The sequence below is a fragment of the Varanus komodoensis genome, unplaced genomic scaffold (genome assembly GCF_004798865.1).
Source record: "Varanus komodoensis strain SLA01 unplaced genomic scaffold, ASM479886v1 scaffold48, whole genome shotgun sequence".
In the NCBI taxonomy this organism is placed as follows: Eukaryota; Metazoa; Chordata; class Lepidosauria; order Squamata; family Varanidae; genus Varanus; species Varanus komodoensis.
Genome location: NW_025336059.1, coordinates 4,227,085 through 4,248,481, shown reverse-complemented (window position 1 = coordinate 4,248,481; position 21,397 = coordinate 4,227,085). Strand labels below are relative to the sequence as shown.

Genomic DNA, 21,397 nt, shown 5'->3' with positions numbered 1-21,397 from the left:
GTCAGACTAGATGGCCCGGGAGGCCTCTTCTGACTCGCTATGTTTCTATGTTTCCCAGGCTGGTGGGGTTCCTTATCCACGTCAGCTTTTGCTGTGAGCTTTATAGGCTGCTCCATGCTGGTGACTCCATTGCGAGAATGGCATTCAGCACCACGGAGAGCTCCCACTGCACTCAAAAGCTGTGATCAGTGAGGTGCAACACGGAACTGTGTCACCTCCTGAAGGTAATTCTAGCCCAAAATAATGAGACACAATCTTAGCCAGCACTGCAGTCCTCAAGGAATAGCTCAGGAGGTAAGTCCCCTGACCATGTGAAGAGTTTGCACTCTTGCGTATCAACAGCCATCCTCGTGCAAAATTTGGCCTAAGAGGGGAAGCATCTTTTCCCAGCGAATTCAGGCTGCAATCGTGTGCACACGTTCCAGGAACCAAGTCCCGCTCCCTCTGGATGAAAAGCTGTCCGGATGCAGCTGAATGTTGCACACCTTTCTGCCACCTGCCCGCATCGTCCACCTGGGCCAGCTGCCTCACTTTACCTGCTGCGAGACAGCACTAGGAAGCGTCCCAGGAGGGCTGGAGCCCCAAATCTTTCCTTTGGACCCCCGTATCTTTGGGAGACCCTCTGTCCCATCACTTTCTGAAATGCAGGTTTGGGGGCCCAGGTTGTATCCCCTGAATTAGCTGCCTTTAAACCCCCAGGGGCTTTCCCTCTGCTGCCCCTTAGATCTTTCTTTCTGTCTGGATTTTTTCAGGGTTCAATCAAGCCCCCTCTTCTCCCCTGTCTCATGGAGGGGACAGAGGGTCTCCCAAAGACATGGGTCTAAGCACCCTCTTCTCCCCGTCTCCACATTTGCATGCAGGATTGTTTTAACGAGACAGGCTCCTGTAGGTAGCAGGGACTTCAGAGCAGATATAAATTAGCCTATGCAAATAGGCGTGCTTTTCTGTCCTGTGGGCCTGAACCTGGGAGCCTTTCGGTCCCACACGCTGCTTAATGTGGCTGGCCTGGCTTGAACCCAACATGGGGCGGGGGGCGTCTTTCCGGGGGGACACGTAACGTTCAGTGGGGTCAGGGGCAGCTCGAGGGCGGTGATTAGAACACCAAGTCCCCTGTAACGCGGTGTCCACGAGCCACGCCGGTGTGGGTGAAGTCATGGGAATAATACGGGGTTGCCGTCTCGCAGGCCTGTCATTGTGGTCACCTTTGCCGTGCGAGGAGCTGGCTCTCCCGGCGAGCTGGGTTCAGTTTGGAAGCCGGCCAGTGGGTTTTGGTAACGACTCGTTGCCTCGGATGGTCGCGGCCCAAGTGACTCGCGAAATACGGCTCGGCTTTGATGATCTGTCTTTGCAAGAGCTCGCAGCGCTATGGAACGGGGGGTTCCCCGTGTGCCCCCAGAGCCAAGAGGTGCGGCCAGGTGTGGTCCCGCATCTGCATGGGAAGAGAGCAAGAGCGATCCTTCCGGTCACTTGTAGGGGGCCAGAAATGAGAGGAGAGACGCTCGAGGCCTCGGTAAAGGATGGGGTAAACATGCTTAAAATAAAATAAATAAAATAAGCTTAAAGTGTGTACCTCACACCCCCTCTGGCTGGTTTTCGGCCGGTGGACTTGTTGCCATGCAGATGCTCCAGCCTGCAGAGGGGGTGTCCGTGTGTCCAGCTTTGCAGAGCGCACTCCTCTGTCTGAAGACATCCTACACTTGAATGACTGACCAGTACAAGCCCAGTTTAAATTAGATTTCTCGTCCACCCAGAAACTCACATTCTCTGACTAGAGTATAAATGGCTAGAAGACCAACATTCTTAAGAGAGCTGAAAAGATAAAATGCAATGGAAGTATTGGAATACGATAGAATGGCGAACCAGAAGTAGTCCAAACATGAAGAAGGTGGCTAGTAAAACCCACGGCTGAGGCTCTGAAGTGCTTGGGAGGAAGAGAAGGCCTTGGCCTGCTGCTGAAAGGATGGCATAGGTGCCACGTGAATCTCTTCGGAGTGCTTATTTGGGAACTGGGGTGCCACCACTGATAAGACCGTGCCGAGTCTCTTCTTACAGGCCACACCTGGTTTAAAGGTAAGAAACCTACAGAAAGGAGGGAAGGGCCTCTAAGTTGCCATCTGCAGGGGGCACAGGGACGGTGGAATAAGCAGGCAGGCACATAGGTTGCTTGGACTGTCTGGCACAACATGGGACGGTGTATTGCACTGAATTTTAAGCTGTAGAAATTGCTGTAAAAATGGACCATGCCTTCAACTCCCCGAGCCATCACAGCCGGCCATAATGTGCTTTAATTAATGCGTCCTCGCATGCACGTGCCGTGGAACATTTCAGTAAAAAAAAATCTGATTGCATCAAGAAGTGGATGAGAGGATGAGAGATGACGGGTAAAACTCAGACGGAGTGTCTTTGGCAGAATCTGCCATCTGTTCCCAGCGGAGGCTGTTGTGGTAAGATTACAGCGAGATTACGCTTGCAAAGTCTGTCTTGCTCAGCGGAGTCTGCAAGCTTGGCTTCTCCCCAACCAGGTGGGCACAACATGTCCTGCTCTGACAGCACTCTGAATTTTTTAAGGGTTTGCTGCATGAAATTAGCTGCCATTCCAGCTCTTCAAAGCTGGGCCCGTTTGCTCTGCTTGAATATCTGAAAAGGTAGGCCTCGTTAAAATAAACAATGAAAAGTCCCCACTCTGGCTCAAATCCAGAACGGCAGCGGAGCCAAGACGCGTGCAAAAGGCCCAGCTTGCGATGGACAGTATGGATGCCAGAACCTTGCCTCGTTTTGCTGCCGCTTCTCTGCTTTTCCAGAGAGAATTACGTGGGCATCTGGAAAGAAGGATTCGCCACTGCATTTTCTGTACCTCTGCTTGGCTTCCCTGACCTTGCCGTTAGCATGCACACGGAGGGTCGGTTAAGAAATGCATTGTCCCTGGAACATGATGCTTCATCCTGTGTTTGCAATCCTCGTTGCTGTTTTAAACAGAACTCTCCCAAACCAGAGGATAAAACACGGCCAAGATTTTGAAGATGGCTCCTCCGTCCCTGTCTCCAGAAACATTCTGGCCTGGATCTGATTCCTGGGAACCAGATGTGAGGAAACAATCAAAACTCCCTCTGCAAAGCTCTCCATGTGTTGTTCTTCAGGCCTGATCATTCTTCATAATGGAGTTGCTGCGTGGCCTTTGGTGAAAAGCAGGACTTGTCTTCGTGCTGCGGGCCAACGAAACTAAGCCAAATGCAGCAAAGCTGGGCTTGATGGTTGCATGATTGGTGGAGGAAGCTTTGATGATGAAAAGGATGCTGCGTTTGGGCAGGAAAAGAGCTTTTATTTCTGCTGAATAAGCAAATTGCTCTCCTCTGCAAATCCATGGTGGGGGGAGAGCAAACTGGAATGTAATTCTACTTACAGAAAGGAAAAAGTTCTGGGGCTTGTCCTTTTCTTCCGGTGAAGAACAGACTAAGTTCTGGTGGCCTAGGATTTAATGCTGTTCCCCCGAGTGCTTTTCCACTTGACCAGAAATGTGGGAGAAATTGGGTCAATGACTGAACAGACGTCTCAATTACGTGAGCCATTATGGGAACTCAAACCCAGTTATTCTATGAAATTTGCACTTCTCTGAATGTTCTAGGAGGCGTCTCCCATCAAAAAAGCAGGGCCCGCATTCTGTATTAGGTAAACGAATGTTTAAAATGCATTATCTTGGGGATGTTGCTTTAAAATGTGATTATTATGCAAAACTGATACACGTGTGACCAGAAACAGACACAAAGAAAGCTTTTAAAAGGCAGACTCAAAACAAAGATTGGAAAGTTTTCACTGTATCAAAACTTAAAACTAACAAATGAGCCATCTGGAGAAATGCCTGGGTTTGTGTCCCATTTTGATGTTTCTGCTGTGAACTGTTGGGAGTTCAGCAAGATCGTTTTAGTACACCCGACCTGCAGCTTGCTTGATAAGAAGTCGAGAGTAAAATCCCACAGTCAACCAGAAATCGACCATGAGATACCCAGCCATTTTTCGCTCATCCTGGTTCCATGTGATAGTCTAAGATCTGAGAGATTTCAGCAAATTCATGTTTAGAGGAGCTGAAAGACTCTGGGAGGGACCAGCCGGAAGGCAAGGCAAGAGGAACAGAGGAAAGAAAACGAGAACGGGATCCAGGAAGACATCTGGCGGAACGTAAATGCAAAAAGCTGGATTTTGTAAATGCCGAAGTAAATTAAAACCATACCCAGAAGGGAGCTGGGTGGGGTGACGGTTGTTTTTGGAGCTCGGAGCTGTGTGAAGCCAGCAAAAACTCACTGGATTTTTTTAACATGCTGTTACATCAAAAGGGTCTTTGCCGGAGAGACTTGCAATAGTATGTATGTTATGTAGACATAGAGCAGGGAAGTCTTGGAGGGCAGGCGGGAGAGGGGAGAGAAAGAGAGGTCGAAGGTGAGGCGTGGAAACGCTTGTCGTTCTGGGTAGGACTGTTACATGCCTATGTTTCATGGGCTGTACACTGATGAGGTCATAAGTGTTTTCTAGCAGAGTGAGGCGGAGAAAGAAAGTCTGAAGAAAGTTTGCTTTTGGGGAGGAAGAAGGCGAGAAAGAGGATCTGAGACATGGACCGAGTAAATCTGTTCCTCTTAGCTTCACTGTTGTTTGTGCAGGGTAAGTTTACATGGAGGGAATTAGCTTTCCCCTCTCTCTTTATTTTTCTTTCTCCTCTCGTCTTGGGTAAAAAATGCATTGGTGGGAAGGGGGGGTTGTGGGGGGAAATGCATAACGCATGTAGCGATTTTGAACTCTGGCCGTTAGCTTGGCGAGCAGAAATCTCTTAATGTAAATTTGGGACTGCTTGGGTGCTAAATTTATTTCTTTAAAGCTGGCTTCTAGGGTGCCCTGAAAGAGTGGAAGGCTTCCCTAGGAAGCGTGTAAGGTGAAAGGAAACAAACCCAAAGCACCACCAGTTAAACACAGCAATTTGGAGTAAATCCAACAACCCCCAAATCCAGAAAAGTCCAGCAAAACCTGGAGTATCTCCAGAATTTTCCTGCAAAACAACCTCCTGATGGAAGCTCCTACTTTGCTTGGGAGGGTGCCAGTTCAGCTTTGGCTAGGAAGATCCGAAAAACTTAATGGGATGTCTCTGCCTAGAAAAGTTCAAAAGGCGCATGTTCTTCTTTTCTGTGGAAGGGTGGCAGGCAGAAACCCCACAGGTAAAGCTTCACTGTCTCCATGCTTGGGCAAGTGGTGGTGGATGCATTTCTGACAGGCTGCAGAAACCTGTATGGTGGAAAAAATTGTGTAGCCGGCAACCTGTCTTGTGCTCACACTTGCCATGTGGTTTCATTAGCTCTGCTCCTGCACTTTGTGGCAAATTCTAACGGTGCAGCCTTTCCTGGAATGGAAGTACATGGCGAGAAAGGGCTAAATACATCAGACATCTGTGAGTCACATTGATGAAATAAGCAGAAGAGTAGGGCGAGTGGAAAAAATTGGCAGTTTGACACACATTGGTTGGTTGGTCTTTCATCCAGAGAGATGATGTGGTCAAATCAGCAAGACTCCGGCCCTAAGACCTGCTTTTTCTGCCATGAGCTCATAGGAAAAGTTACCTGTAACCTCAGTTTTCCCCATCTCTAAAATGGAACCATCCCTCAAGTATACCAGAAGTTAGAGGGGAGGTATCATAGCCATGGTAAAGGAAAGATGAGGGATTGGTTCAAACAGGAAAAAGCACAGCAAGCAGCCAGACAAGGAAACTCAACAGCTTCCAGAAGAAGCATTCACCAATTTTATTAATAAATTAATCAACCTAAGAGTTTAGTTGATTAACTGATGCAGGGTAATTATAATTGGTGCAGTTGAAGGACCTAGTTCTTTTGTGTCTCATGTGGTGTATCAAGGAATGAAAAAGGGCATTTAACAAATGGCTTTTCCTCTGGCAAACAGTGAGAGATTTTAATTTGTTAACATACATATTCTTTTTCCCAACATGGGTGCAAGCTTTTACTTTTAGGGTTTCCTAGTCAGAGCACATCTGGGAGAAATCATAAAGCCTTGAGAAAGATTTCCAGTTCAGAAGTACACACATTTTTGAATTTTACCCAATTTTTCCCTGTGTGAATGAAGAATTCTGCATAGCTGGAAAGACTGCATATGCAGTTCCATCCTCCACCAATTTAGCCTGAGAAAATATTTTTGTCATGCATATCTTGCTGCTGCTTTCCCCCAAGAAAGTCCTTTGGCGATTGCCCCAAGTTTTCCTTGTGCCAGGATCAGACAGAAGTCCTACTGGGACCTACCAGTAGCTTACCCAGTGATTTGAAACAAATCAGCATAGATGTCTGACTCTCGATTTCACAATTGCTGCAGCAAAATAATTCCCTCATGCCCCAGATTACACTGCACAAAGGAAGGCAGATTGGGATGCAAATTGAGAGTAAACTTTGGCATGGAAAATTTGTGGATCCCATTCAAACCTGGCACAGAATTCTTTCATTTCAAGTCTCTCTCTCTCTGTACCTTGCCCTGCTTAATGACTCTTAAGAGTTCTGACTTTTTAAAAACCTCGGAGTCCGTAATGTAAGCATAAATTCTGCCAGCTGCCATCCTACGGAATCCGATGGTTAATGGGGGACTGAATCTACCCTTAAAGTCAACAAGACCTCTCTGTGCCAAGTGGGAAAGTTGTTCCTTCATTTCCCTTTCCTACTGCGAAGTGTTCGGTTTTCTTCTGGGTGTGCTTTAAATGAGGGATCCAAAGCAGAGTGATTTTACCTATCGAAGGAAAACCTGGTGGAAAATCGCTGAGGAGTGTGAGATGATTGGTTGTCTTCTGTTCTTTACTCTGGTAAACAACCTAACGGGGACCTGCCGCCTGCTGGCAGTCCAAAAGACGGGGCTGTCTTCTGATGTGGGGCACCTGGCAGCCCTATGTTGAATCCACTGGATTTGCACCCAGCCTGTTCGCCAAGAGCCCCCAGGACTCAGCCCCCTTCCCGAGTCTTAGCTGGGGGAAGTTTGCAACTTTGGAGATGTCCGAGGTCTGGAGTGAGATTCCACTGCGTGAAGGAGGTTCAGTTGATCGGTGTTGGCTAGATAACTTGGTTTTTGTATACACCAGGTGGATATTCAACAGGGCTAGGCCTGATTCAGTCTGGATTCTCTGTGTGGAAAGGGAGAGAAGTTCGGGGAAGATGGGCGGGCAAGGAAACGTTGCTGTCCTGGCAGCTTGTGGCACTTGGGGTAGTTCTTCCCATCCTTGGAGCTCATCTGCAGCCCCATAATTTTTTTTCCTGAGCATTTAAGAGACATGGTTATAGGGCTGCCTTCTTAGGATGTAAGCGGGTAGAAGCATACAGTTTGCATCAAAGATAATGCACTATATTGGCCGTTTATTTAAAAAATATTAAATGGTGAAGAGTTTGGTTTGGACGATGGAACAATTTGGTGAGTTTCCAAGATGCCGGAACTTTGTAGGGATATGTGAAAATCTTCTTTCTGCTCAAAGATCCTCAGAGTCTGTCCTGCCTGCAACTTTGACCACAAACACAGGTGTGTTTTCTGGAAAAGCATCCAAAATGTTTGGAAAATGCATAATTTTTAATGCACATTTTTCAGACACATGCATTTTTACGCCTTAGTCAATAGGGGTGCAAGCTGAACCGAGCTGCGAAGTGGAGTTTGGTGAGCACCAGCGTGTCTGGTTGTCCCGTCCGTAAGATAGTCTTTGTTCAGAGGCTTAGTGAGGGCAGCTGGATGGGCAGAGAGGATGAGCATCACACAGACTGTGTGCTTGTAAACCTAGCACAGCCAGGAGTCACTGAAAACTGCTGGAGATGTTATGGCACTGCAGAAATGTCACCCCCGGCCTCCAGCACCAGGTGGTCTTTGCAGTGGTCGTGAGTAAACCTTGCGCGATAAAAAAATCCCAGAGAGAGAGGGTAAATGCTATTCATAGCTCAGGCATCACGCCATTCGAAGGAAACAGTACATCTGGTGAGTTTCCTGCTCTTTTCCTTGCAAGGACGGCCAAGGTTTTTTTCTTATATAAATGGATTTGTCAGATATTGAATCTATGGAATCTGCAAGCAAAGCCATGTTCTTTGTATTAAACCCCAAAGCAGAAAAAACATGTGTGTTTTCACACACATGGTGTGCAAAAGGCTTCAGCACAGCTTTCTCCAACCGGATGCTGTCCAGATGTTTTGGACTTCAGCTTCCATCAGCCCAGGCCAGCATGGCCAGTGCTGAGAATGATGGGGCTTGTAGTCCAGAATACCTCCGAGGGCAGCAGATCAGGGTAGATTGCTTTAGATTTTTGCTGTGCCTGTAGGAAAACATGGTCCCCTCAAAAGTGCAAGGGCGATTTCTTCAATGTTGTCGAAGCTGATCCAGGCCAGGGCTCTCCAGGCCTTCCGGCAAGCCTTTTGCTTGCTATCACACAAAACACACACAGGTATCTCTCCGATTGCGCTCCAGCGACCCTTGTGGCTGAGTATTCAAGCAGACAAGAAGGCGGAGAAAAAACTAACCTTGGAAAAAAAGCACGTGTAAAACACACGTGGTCCAAATCTGGCAAAGCATCCACCTTTTTGCCCCAGCTTGCAGCATTTCGCATTTGCTTAAATTGAGCTGCACTTGTCTTTTTGATGCTCTTTTTCTCAGTTTGGAGATACCATTTTGGAACGCTTCATAACCCCTGTTGATTTTAACCCTCTTAAATAATTTGGTGGCATCGGCAAACTTGGATACTTGAGTTCTCACTCCTAATTCCAGATCAGGATGTTGAAAAACGTCCTGATACAGATCCCTCCCTTCCTCCTTGGAGATAATTTTCTACTTATTCCCAGTTTGTTTTCAGTTCTTTAGCCAGTTAAAAATCCCCAATCCCTGGTTTTCATTTCAAGACAGCTAAGTTTGCGCATGAGTCTTTGGTGAAGGACTTAATCAAAAGATTTTTGGAAGTCCAAGTAATTATTGGGTACCAGTTCACCCCATCCATGTTTTTATTGACACTCTCAAATGACTCTAAAAGATTATTGAAACAGGACTTATCCTTGCTGAAGCCAAGCTGATGATTTTTCAGCAAAGCTTGTCCTTTGATGCACTAACTAATGGTATCTTTAAGAATGCTTTCAACCAGTTTACTTGGAACAGTTGCTAAGCAGCCTGTAATTTCCTGGACAACTCCACCCCTTTTAAAAATTGGTATTTCATTGAGATTCCTCGATTATCTGCACTGGAGGCTGATCTTACATCTGGAAGGTCAGCAGCTTCCTTCTGGGGCTCTCTGGGATGATACCATCTTGAACTGATGATTTAAATCAGATGTTATACTTTGCTTCTTGGACCAGGGATCTCTCTTTGGGTCTTGCCCCTTGGCCTTCTGGGCAATGAGTGCCGTATTCACCCCAGCAGCTGTTTTACAAATAGGCAGCCCCTGATGACCCATAATGATTTTATTTATATTTATATGTATTTACAGTCCGCCTATAACTGATGAGGCCTTCCTAGGTGGCTTACGTTATATAAAACATAGTAATAAACTAAAACACATTATTTTAAAACCAGTTAACACATTAAAACCAGTTAAAACACAATGGAGGAAAACATCTATAAAAGCAGTATAAAAAGGGCCACAGCATTCAGGCCGAGTGTTAAAAGAATTCCTAGAAGGGTATGTCATCTCATGGTGCCGAAAGGAAAATAAAGACGGTGCCAGGTGAATTTGGCAGGGAGTTCCGAAGATGGGGAGCAAAGGTGACGATTACACCCTGCACCTCTGCAGAGGCACTTCAGGAGGACCTGGGATTGAATTTGGACTCAGAGATGGTTTGTTTTGTTTTTGTTGTGAGCTGCCCCGAGGCTTTGTTGCGATGGGGGCGGCATAGAAATGTTTTAAATAGATAAATAAATGGAGATGGCAGGCTTCCAAGACCTCGGTGGCTGGTGTTTGATGGGAAGGCCTTTGGTGGGCCCGTAAGGGATGCTAAGATGCTAAGATGGGGAGGCAGATATCAAAGGCGTGGGGCTCAGTGTCCAAGGAAGGAGGGAAGCTCCGTAGAGGGTGGCAGGCAGTTAACTACCCAAAGGGTGTGTAAGGTTTCTCTCACTTGTTTATATTCTGATCTATATTTATCATTGTATTTGAGAAACAGCATGTCAGCTTTGACAGAAGGGGGTCGTTTCTTGAGCATCCTCCAACCTTAAGGCGTTTCCAGCTGCATTCCAGCTGTTGGCACCCTTCCGGCAAAGCCATGCCTGCAATTTTGGCTTGCACAAAGAACAAACCTATTTGCTAGCTCTGTCTTCTGAGATCGTAGACCGCAAATGATAGAGAAGAAGAGAGAGGCCTGTTACGGCTTTGTCTCTTTCAAAACGTCCACCATGGGAGCAGCAAGAGAAATCATGCAAAACGTGGGAATGGTGCTTCCCAGCCGGAGGCCTGCAGCAGGGTGTGGAGTTCCCCATTCAGGGCTCCAGCCAGCCAGGTCCTCCTAGGAGACGCCATTCCGTCCTCCGTCACTCAGCCTGCTGCTGTCTCTTTGGCCATGGAGAGTTCAGCACTTGGAGAATGGGCTGGATATTATGGTCCAGAGCTGGTACCTCCCTTGGTTCAGAGATCAAATTCAGTTTTGGAGATGTTTGAGGAGGGTGCGTGTCGTGGGCAGATAGGTCCAAAGACTAAATGGGCAGGTTAGATGTGCCCCCAAACACCAGTGTTATTTAGGTTGAAGCTGGGAATTAAACCATAGGAGAGGCATTTAAGGTCTTCAAATGGGGAGAAGGTTCCCAAGAGCCAGGAAGGCACCAAACAACTGGGGGTGAAGGAACCGGGCACAGCTCCATGCGGAGTCTTGGAGAGTTACCTGGGTGGATGTGGCCCGCGAGCTTAAGGTTCCACACCTCTGCTTCTGGGATTTCCAGACGTGACTGAGTCTTTTGACCTGCAATCTAGAGAAGGGGCACTCTTATTTGTGTTCAGAGGTGCTTAGATCAACCAAGTAGCACAACGGGATTGTGGGACTGCGGCTGAAACTGTCTGTCTGTCTGTCTGTCTGTCTGTCTGTCTTTCTTTCTTTCTTTCTTTCTTTCTTTCTTTCTTTCTTTCTTTCTTTCAAGGCTTACACATGAGCAACCTCTACTGTTCAGTGTGACTTGTGGCTGAAACTGTCTGTCTGTCTGTCTGTCTGTCTGTCTGTCTGTCTGTCTTTCCTTCCTCCCTTCCCTTCCCTTCCCTTCCCTTTCCTTTCAAGGCTCACACACGAGCAATCTCTGCTGTTCAGTGTGACTTGCCATCACTGTTTGGGCACTCAGTTCCTTAAAAGAGGTTGGCACATTCTCATATGGGTCTGACCTCGCAGAGGCTGCAGTGGGCCTGTGATTATGGTTATGGGGTGGTGTGCCCACTGGGGGGTCTCCCGGCTATGGGGCTGGAATGGTCACTTGCAGAGCAGGTTTAGTCTGGGGGGAATGAACACACGTTCTGTTTCAACGGCTCACGAAATTAACATGTCTGTCTCCCTGGAAGTGATTAATATTTTCCCTAATATGTCGTCTTTCTTTCTTTCCTGTTTCAGAGTCTGTTGTTCATCCTTATTCAGGTAATTATGAATCGAAACACAAGACAGTCCAAGTATCCAAAGCATGTTGCATGTCATCCTATAGTGTAGACAAGGATTTTGTGATCAGAAGCTTAATCTAGATCTGCTGGGAGACGGCCTGATTTGCAGAAACCTGTCCAGGATTTCTGACTCTCCATGATTGCACTATTGCAGCACAAAAATGGCTCTTGAGAAGAACGCTTGGAACAAGCTGCAGTAGATTCTTGAGTGGAAGAGCTTCAGCTCCACTCAGATCACATAATTCAAATTAAATAGTGAGCTTGGAATCATTTCATGTTCCATTTATCCAATGGCACCAGGCTCTGGTTGGGGGAGCTAGTGAAAACCCAGACTTGATCCTAAAAGCCTGAGATCTCCCCCTGGCCTCAACGTTAGACCACTGTTGTTATAAATCTCCATTGATGATGATATTAACGCCTCCCAGCATCGCATGTGGCTTGATCAATAACCCAAAATGGCATCCCCCAAAGGAATTCTGCAAAGATGACTTGCACCAGTTCACAGGTCTAGAAGCAAACTCAGACATTCTTATTCTTATTTAAACAGAAATTGTGAGAGTTCAGTCTTCCTGATCAATCTTTATTGTGTGGTCACAGACCCGACAAAGCTCCCAGAAACATTTCAAAAATTATTCAGAACAGCTGAATAAATTGCATGAGCATTACATAGATAAGTCCTATATAACAAAGGCAAGGGAGAATCTTCCTGAACTGTCTTTGAACATGCTCTTAGCTCCAGCCACTGACTGGAGATAAGAGCAGTAGAAGCTCTTAGGCCGGATGGAAAAGTCTCGGGGGCTGCCCTGGGCCAGAGGTTCCCCATCCCGGTGCTACGGGATTTCGGTCCAGGGTGCATCTCCCAACATGGCCGTCGCTCGCGCTCTCCTTCCAGTTTCGGCACCAGCAGATGCTTCCAATCCGGAGACCATGGTGGTGTCTGTGCTGAACATCACCGCCCGGGCGGGCTCCCGAACCGTCCTCTCCTGCAAGAGCTACCGGATGGTGTGGACGCAGGACCGCCTGAACGACCGCCAGCGCGTGGTCCACTGGGACCTGGACAGGAGCGGGCAGGTCACCGAGCGGCTGTGCGACATGTACTCGGCCGGGGAGCAGCGCATTTACAGCTCCTACAACGAAGGGCGCATCTCCATGCCTGAGAACGCCTTCATAGACGGCAACTTCTCTCTGGTGATCAAGGGTAGGAGAAAACCCCATCACCTCCCCGCCTCCCCTTCCGCACATTCCTTCTTCCGGCCGTGAGATGGATTCACAGGAGGTCCATCCAGTCCAGGGTTCTGCTCACACAGTGGCCAATCGGCTGCACACAAGAACCTCCCGAGCTGAAGGCCTCAGCACCTCCAGCCCATGTTCCCCAGCAGCTGAGGCACATTGGCACACTGGCTCTGGAACTGGACGTAGCCCAGGGCCATCAGGACTAATAGCCCATCGTTGCTTCTCCTCCCTGAATTTGTCTAGCCGTGTTTAAAGCCACCCAGGTTGGTGGCTCGCCATCGCTACGTCTTGTGGGCACAAAGTCTGATGAAGGCCTTCTTCTTGCCTGTCCTGAATCTCCTACCAATCGGCTTCATGGGAGGACCCTTGGGGTCCTTCCATTATGAGAGAGGGAGCAAAAGGCGTCCATACCCCCCCTCCACCCTGGGCTATGTTGGATCAGGCCTATGGTTCCTCCAGTCCAGCTTTCTCTTCACACAGGGGCCAACCAGCTGTCCATGAGATGCCCACAAGCAGGTAGGAGGGCAACAGCACCCTCCTACCCATGTTCCCCAGCAGCTGGGGTATAGAGGCTCCCTGCTGCTCCTGGAGGGAGCTTATAGCCACCGCACCTGGCTGTTGTCAATAGCCCTTCTCCTCATGAATTTGTCTCGTCCCTCTTAAGGCCATCCAGACTGGTGGTCCTCCCTCCATCTGGTAGAGGGTCATTCCATCTTGAACCCCAAAGGGGCTGGACAAGCCACAAGATGGAGATGAACCAACTGGGTAAACAAAATCCGCACAGGGCGGCTGCCTCTCCTTTGCTGGAAGCGTCCGAGCAGGGCGGGAGACAGAGCGGCGGTGCTGAAAATGCCCCCCTCCATTGTCCACGACGTGTTGAGCCAGAGGAGTAGGTGACCTCCAGGGCCCCTTGCCGCCCCGCAAGTGGATGACAGCCAGCCCTGTGGCCTGGATAACAGATCCCTTTCTCTCTCTCTCTCTCTCTCTCTCGCTCGCTCGCTCGCTCGCTCGCGTTACGAGCTAGACGTTGCCGAGAGCGACCAAGGCGTGTATTCCTGCAACCTCCATCACCATTATTGTCACCTGTACGAACGGGAGCAAATACAGCTCGACGTCACGAAAAAAGGTAAACACCGCGGAAGCCTCTGTGGCAGGCCTTGAGCGGCAGATTGCGAAAACCCGGGGGCCTTTTGCAGGCTCTGCTTGCTCCTTCAGGTTTTCCCCTGACCTCCAGCGTTTCTCCTGTGTCGACTCGCTCCATCTTGTCCAAGGCGGCTGTGAGGTCTCGCCTTTCCCTTGTGTGGCATGCAGCAGAGAAAAGGCCGGGAGCCGTAATTAAGATGTTTGTGGGCTACGGGGCATTTCCTGTCACGAGGCTGCAGAGAGAACGGCTGGAAAAAAAATCACTGTTTCTCTGTGGAGTTGTAAAGACCAGCTGCAAAGGATCAGGGTTGTGCAATTCAGATAAAGCAGGGGTGCTGTAGAACTCCGACTCCCAGCAGCCTCAGCCGGCAGGATAAGGCTCAGAAATTCTGGGAGTTGTGCTTCGGCAACTTCTGTAGTCTTTGGACTGCCGCCTCCATTAGCATTGCCTGACTAAAGATTATTTATTTACTGATTTATTTATTTAGAAAATTTCTATGCCGCCCCATTTGCCGAAGCCTCGGGGCGGCTCACAAATAAATCAATTAAAATACTATAAATTAACAATATAAAACAAGTTAACAATATAAAATAAGTCGCCCTGGCCAAATGAGAAATGAAATCCAGCATCTCCATGGGAGACGGGTTTGTAATATTTGGGCTCGAAGCAGATGGATGGAGGTTTCCCTCCCTTCTCAACATGCTAAAACTCAAGGGATTAGTGCCTTTGGCAGTGATTGAGTTCAGAAAACACAAGAACCCATGTGCAGCGGTGGAGCATGGGTTGAGTGTAGGTTGTTGCTGGTCAGCTTGAGAATATTTATTGTAAAGGGCTGAAGAGAAAGGTGATATTCCCCAGCTATGGAATGCACTCCCCAGAGAGGTCCGCCTGGTGCCGACGTTACATCCTTTTTGGCTCCAGTTCAAGACCTCCTTACTTTCCCGTAATGCTAAAGTTTAACTATTTTAATTTATGTTTTATTCTCAGTCGTGGATTATTTAGGGTTATTATATGTATTTATGGGGTGCTCTGCTTGTAAGCCATCCAGAGACGTGTCATAATTGGACGGGATAAAACCCCCAAATAAATAAATAATATAATATAATATATTGGCCCTGCCCCTTTGGCCTTTGGCCCCGCCCACTGCTGGACCGTGGCCCCTGAAGGTCGCCCTCGGAAGGAAAGATTCCTGGAGGGATGCTGATGAGGCAGCGGTCGCTCTGAACTTCTCCAGAACTTCTCAAGGGCTTGCAACACGCGTCCTCTGGCACGGAGCTGAAGCTGACGCGAATCTTGCGTGTTCGTGTGCCTTCCCCAGCCAAAGAAGTGGAGCGGTACTGGGATGGAGAGAAAGTCGTGATCGTGGCGCTGAAAGGCAGCACGGTGGTGCTTTCCTGCATCAACCGGAACCAGGTCTGGACCGAGAGACACGACGAAGAGCAGCAGCAGGTGGTCCACTGGGACCGGCAGCCCCCAGGCGTGCCTCACGACCGGGCGGATCGGCTCATTGACCTGTACGCTTCGGGGGAAGGGCGTTCCTACGGCCCTCTCTTCATCCGGAAAAAGATGAATATCACCGACAAAGCCTTTGCCTTGGGCGACTTCTCCCTGAGGATATCTGCTCTGGAGGTCGCTGACGAGGGCATCTATTCCTGCCACCTCCACCATCACTACTGCGGCCTCCACGAGCGCAGGATCTTCCACGTCTCCGTTCTGGAGCCCGAGCCAGAGAAGAAGGTTGTGGTGAACCTCACCCACCACTACGTGCCTCCTGCAGGTAGGTCTCTCAGCCGAAACGGGGACAAAAGGACTCTGTGCCAAAGCAAACTGGGAATTGGGTCCAACCTGAGAGCAGGAGATGCTTGGAGGAGCAATTGGTGAAGGTAGATCAGGTTGAACGTCTCATGAAGTTCCTTCTCGAGGAGTCTTGTGCCAGTCGTTTTGACTGCCACCTATTGGTGAAGATAGATCAGGTGGAACGTCTCATGAAGTTCCTTCTCGAGGAGTCTTGTGCCGGTCGTTTTGACTGCCACCTATGGATTGTCCCGAGCGCAGAGAGGAAATCATGCGAGCGCCAAGACACCACAAAAATACTGGGGGGAAATTCGGAGTGCCTTGGGAAGGTGATATGTGGCCATCTTGGCAGCCTCATAGGGCCAGATTGTTGTTGTTAGTCGTGAAGTTGTGTCCGACCCATCACAACCCGATGGGCAACCTTCCTCCAGGCTCTCCTGTCCTCCACCATCCCCGGAGTCCACCTAAGCTCACACCCACTGCCCCAGTGACTCCATCCAGCCACCTCATCCTCTGCCGTCCCCTTCCTCTTTTGCCATCTATTGTTCCCAGCATTAGGCTCTTCTCCAGGGAGTCCTTCCTTCTCATTAGGTGGCCAAACTATTTGAGCTTCATCTTCAGGATCTGGCCTTCTAAAGAGCAGCCGGGGTTGATCTCCTCTAAGACTGACCGGTTGGATCACCTTGCGGTCCAAGGGACTCGCAGGAGTCTCTGCCAGCTCCCCAATTCAAGGGCCAGATTACATGGCCTTAAATCTAAGGTGGACCCAATTTGGATCCTTGGCTGGAATCCGACATCCGTGCACTATGCACTGATTGGGTTCAGACGAACAGTATCCTGTGCTCAGGGGCTGTGGAGGCATGGGTTGTCGTTGAAGATGGGTTGTCACACTGTCCAAACCCAGCTGGGCTAGGAAGCCATGGAGAGAAGCCACGCTTTGTTGCTGAGGTGTAAACCATTTTGTTTTCACCATGGCTTCCTGATGTGGCTGGATCCAGAAAGCCCATTTCAGTGCCTGCCCACCCTCAGCCCTTGAATGAGAGGCATTGCATGGTCTTAGTGCATTTTAGCCCTCTTGAATACCTCAACTGAGCAAAGATTCCATAAGAAACAGGTCCGTGTGTTGCTTGGTTTCCTGAATTTGGGAAGCCTACGTCCCTGCCACTCCATTTCTTGTTTCTGTCTCTGTAATAACAAATTACTTTCCAATCTGTTTTATCACTTTAATTCTTTTCTGCTTCTTCTTGGCGAAATGCATCATCAAAAGTAAAAATAAAATGGGCAGTTTTAATGGTGAAAAAACCTACACACAACCCTCCTACAGCTCTAGGTCTACATTAATTAACATTTTAAAATATTTATCACACTTTTAATATTTATTGGCTGCTTAACGGCAAACCCGAAGGTGTGTGATAAATTTTTTAACGGGCCGGCATTGCTAGTTTTAGCGGTAAGCCTTCTGGAGTGGAAAAGGCTGGGTACAGCGGGAGAAGGCAGGAGAAATCTCAAATTCTTTATGGCAGTCTTACGCAGATGTGTCAAGCAAACCAGGAGGGTGGCGGTTTGACACAACTGCAGGGTACCAGGTTTGGTCTTGTGGGAAAAGCAGGGCATATGGAAATGAGCCAGATTTCACAATGCTCAGTTGGACGGGCCAATCTAAAAATGGAGAAACTTAATGAGGAAGGAAGACCCCCCAGCTGCACCCCTGCTTGGGATTCATTTTGGCTACAACCAGGAAATTGGCCCAGGTCTCCAAGGAAATGTTTTTCTAAGCAGCTCAAACAAGCAGAGGTGTGTGTGTGTATGTGTGTGTGTGTGTGTGTGTGAGAGAGAGAGAGAGTTCATATTCCCGGGTGGAGTTCAGAAAGAAGCACAAAGAGAACTTGCTGAATCGTCAAGAATATTATTCGCCTGAGTTTTCTGAGTTTTATCTTTTCACTTCTGAAAAGTGTCTGGAAATTCTCCTTGGCTTGTTCTCCAGCTCTGGGCCCTTATAAGCCACGTAGCGGGAAGCGGGACCATGTTTACTCTGGAGCAAGAGAGGCAGAAGGGGTGCCTCCAAGCCCCAGGATCCATGTCAGCTCTTGCAGGTTCAGAGGGGGAAAAGAAGCGAAGATAAAAAAGAAGCAAAGCTGGGAAGCTTCTCGTTGGATCCTCTTCATCCTGGGAACCGTTCCAACATTGGCAGAGTTTTCTAGACAGGAAATTTTATTCTGCTTACAGTATCAACATGGCCTCATTCTGTTTTTGCTCAGCCTGCTGTCAGATTTGAAGTTAACTCTGTAGCTTTCGGAACAACGTTGGTGGCATGAAGCCATCTGTTCCCACTTACGGGGATCGTTTGTGTTTCGGTGTCTCCTCGGGAGGAGCAGGAAAGTGCAATTGACAGGGAACAGAAGGTGGGAGTCATCGCAGTATCACACACATCCATGGAGAGCTGATCTCTGAGTTTGCGGGAGGCCTTGCCAGGCTTGAAAAATACACGGAATGGGCTTTGGGCACAAATTTTCACTCCATGCAAACATTTATTTTATTTTATTTATTTATCTTTCGATTTATAGCCTGCCTTTTTCCTACAAAGGGCTCAAGGTAGCTTACATCCTCCTCCTCCTCCATCTTATCCCCACAACAACAACCCTGTGAGGTAGGCTGGGCTGAGAGCCCGTGCCTGGCCCAAAGTCACCCAGTTGGCTCCATGGCCGAGCGGGGACTCGAACCCGGATCCCCCGAGTCCCAGTCCCGTGCTCTTCACCACGACGCCACACTGGCTCTCATGTTGCATCAGGAGAGCTGCAGGGGGGAGCTGAGCGCTGGGGGAAGGAGGGGAGGGCAGAATCGGGCCTTGGTGTGGCCCCGTGTTGTGCGTGGATTGTATGCCCCTGATCTAGACCTTAAGAAGAGCTCAGGAAGAGCCTTCGGCGGACGTCTCTCTCCTCCATTTTGTTTCCCAGGGTGGCCAACGGTGGCCTTGGCCGCCCCTGCCGAGTTTGGCGTTCTGTGGCCGCCGCGACTGGTCTTGGACCCATCCTCCAGGAATCTGCCCGGCCCTCTTCGAAAGCTCTGCTGGTCACTGTTTCTTGTGGCAGTGAGTTCCATATGCTAGCCAGGCCATGTGTGAAGGAGGGCTTGCTTTCCTCTGGCTTGACTCTCTCGCCCGTCCGTGCTTCGGTCCATCCGAACTGGCACCTAGATCTAAAGAAAAGCGCAACCTGATTTAAACTGGGCAGGCCTAGAAAAAGATAGGCAGTTCCAAAAAGCAGCTCATGCGAAACTATTGCAGTGGCAGTATTCCTTATTTATTTTACTTCATGTCTATGCTGCCCCATAGCCTGCAGGTTCTCTCAGAGTGAGATATATCAGTTTCAAGGCATGCAAATGGGCATACAAGGACGGCATGGGCAGAGTCCAGACTGCCGCTCTTACGGTGGCTTCCCCCTCCTTTGACAGCTCCGCTTGTGAACCCATGTTCTGCAGCAGGGTTTGGTTCATTCATTCATTCATTCATTCGATTCATATCCTGCCTTTTCCCCCAAAGGGCTCAAGGCAGCTGACATCATTCTCCTCCTCCATCTTATCCCCACAACAACAACCCTGTGAGGTAGGTTGGGCCGAGAGTCTGTGACTGCCCCAAAGTCCCCCAGGTGGCTCCATGGCCGAGCAGGGACTCGAACCCAGATCCTCTGAGTCCCAGTCCCATGCTCTTCACCACACCGGCTCTCACTGGTTCACCCATGGGTCTGCTGCTATCCCATTGTGGGAAAATTGCACTTCCCAAAGGCTTAATAGCTGAAGCACAAGTCTTTCCCCCATGGCTCGGACCTTCTCTGCAGTGCCAGCCGTTTCCCCCGCAAGGAAAAGGGGGAAAGGAACCAAGACCGCCACTCCTGGCTCCCTCCTTTGGATTTGTCCGAGCCCTTGACTGTTGCGGACACATATCGTTCCAGGTCTCTCCTTTAAACACGACTCGCTCGGCCAAGACGTACGGAGAGATGCATTCCACACTGGCGTCTCGCTCTCAATTTTCTCTCCTCGGCTCAATATACGGCCGGCCCCACCCTGCAAAGGAATGGGTCCTGGGCTGGCTGGCTGGGTTTGGTGCCTGCAGCGCCTCTTTTGTGCTGCTGATCGTTTTACGGTCCATTTTATTCCTTTATTGCCCGATAGCCGAAGCGCTCCAGGTGGCTCACAAGTGCACATAAACTATGGAAATATCAAAAATGCAAATAGTGTAAAGCAGCATAAAAATACACTGCAAAACTGAAAAGCCGGCTTTAAAATGCGATTTAAACAAGGACAGGAAGTGGCACAGATTAAGGGTAGCAGAGTTGGCACCAGGCGGCTGCTGTCGCCCGTCCCTCGATGACGAAGGAGTGGTGCCTCCAGGCTCAGGAGCAGTGTACCTTTATTGGAGTAATCATTAAAGACAGCCTTCCCCAGACTGGTGCAGTGCTGGCTGCAGCTCCGATGAATCCCGGCCAGCGTGCCCATTGGCTGGGGAGGATAGGAGTTGTAGTCCAGCAAGGGCGGGCATCACAGGAGGGCCCATATCACAGTCCACTGGCAGGCGCCCCTGGAGTTGCTCCCATGTCACTGCAACTTGCTTGTTTACCGTTCGCTTGACCTGGCCCAGACGTGGTGATGGCGGGGAAGGACCAGCAAAGCAAACTTTGCCTTGGATGCGTTTTTGAAGTCCTCCTAGAACGGCACGTTTTCTTCCTCCGCTGAGGGAGGAGACCTGGGTTCGAGTCCCCGTGCAGCCATGGAGCTCCCTGGGTGACTTTGGGCCAGCCACAGCGTCTCCGCCTGCCCTACCTCACAGGGCCGTTGTGTGGATGAACAAGGAGAGCCCCATATGCCGCCAAGAGGAATAAAGATGGGTCACAAATGCAGCGGCAGTCCCGGTAACGTGTCCCAACAGTTTGGTGCGTGGCTCCTCAGGGGCGAGTCCTGTGGAGTCCGGAGGGTGTGCATCCCGGAGAGCCAGTGTGGTGTCATGGTTAACAGCATGGGATTGGGACTCAGGGGATCCGGGTTCGAGTCCCCGCTCGGCCATGGAGCCCGCTGGGGGGCTTTGGGCCAGGCACAGACTCTCGGCCCAGCCGACCTCACAGGGTCGTCGTTGTGGGGATAAGATGGAGGAGGAGAACGATGTCAGCTGCCTTGAGCCCTTTCTAGGAAACAGGCAGGCTATACAGTGGGAAATAAACAAATAAATGAAAATAAATCTTAGAACTCGGTCCCAAGACGCCAGTCCTTGTTTCCGGTTCCCCGGGATAAGCCCTGACCTCTCCCCGCTGTTCTCTCCGGCCGGGGCCTAGGTCCGAGCAGCGGCCACAGCCACAACGTCGTCAACGTCGTCATCCCCGAGAGCCGGGCTCACTTCTTCCACCAGCTGGGCTACGTCCTGGCCACCCTGCTGCTCTTCATCCTGCTGCTGATTCTGGTGGTCCTCGTGACCCGCAAGCGCCGGGGGAGAGGTGAGCGCCGCGGCGGCTCTGCCCGCCCTCCTGCCTCTGCTTCTGCAGGGGACGTCCTCGCCCCACGGCGGCGGCGGCGGCGGGGGACACCCCATGGGAACGGTGCTGGAAGTGCGGGAGAGGGGAGGGGGCGAG

General features: G+C 49.7%; 1 protein-coding gene across 2 annotated transcripts in view; it reads left to right on the top strand.

Annotated features, from left to right (window-relative positions):
• The window catches only part of MXRA8 (matrix remodeling associated 8), a 30,244-nt gene that overhangs the window by 5,011 nt on the left and 3,836 nt on the right, over positions 1-21,397 (top strand). Inside the window, exons 1-6 of one of the 2 annotated variants that reach the window (XM_044445251.1) lie at positions 3,939-4,650; positions 11,568-11,591; positions 12,504-12,809; positions 13,869-13,970; positions 15,307-15,765; positions 21,104-21,262. In XM_044445251.1, coding sequence (XP_044301186.1) covers positions 4,602-4,650; positions 11,568-11,591; positions 12,504-12,809; positions 13,869-13,970; positions 15,307-15,765; positions 21,104-21,262 — 1,099 coding nt within the window. In that variant the 5' untranslated portion in view covers positions 3,939-4,601. Of the gene's footprint in view, positions 1-3,938; positions 4,651-11,567; positions 11,592-12,503; positions 12,810-13,868; positions 13,971-15,306; positions 15,766-21,103; positions 21,263-21,397 lie in introns of those variants that run through there. The other variant, XM_044445252.1, reaches the window with a different exon arrangement.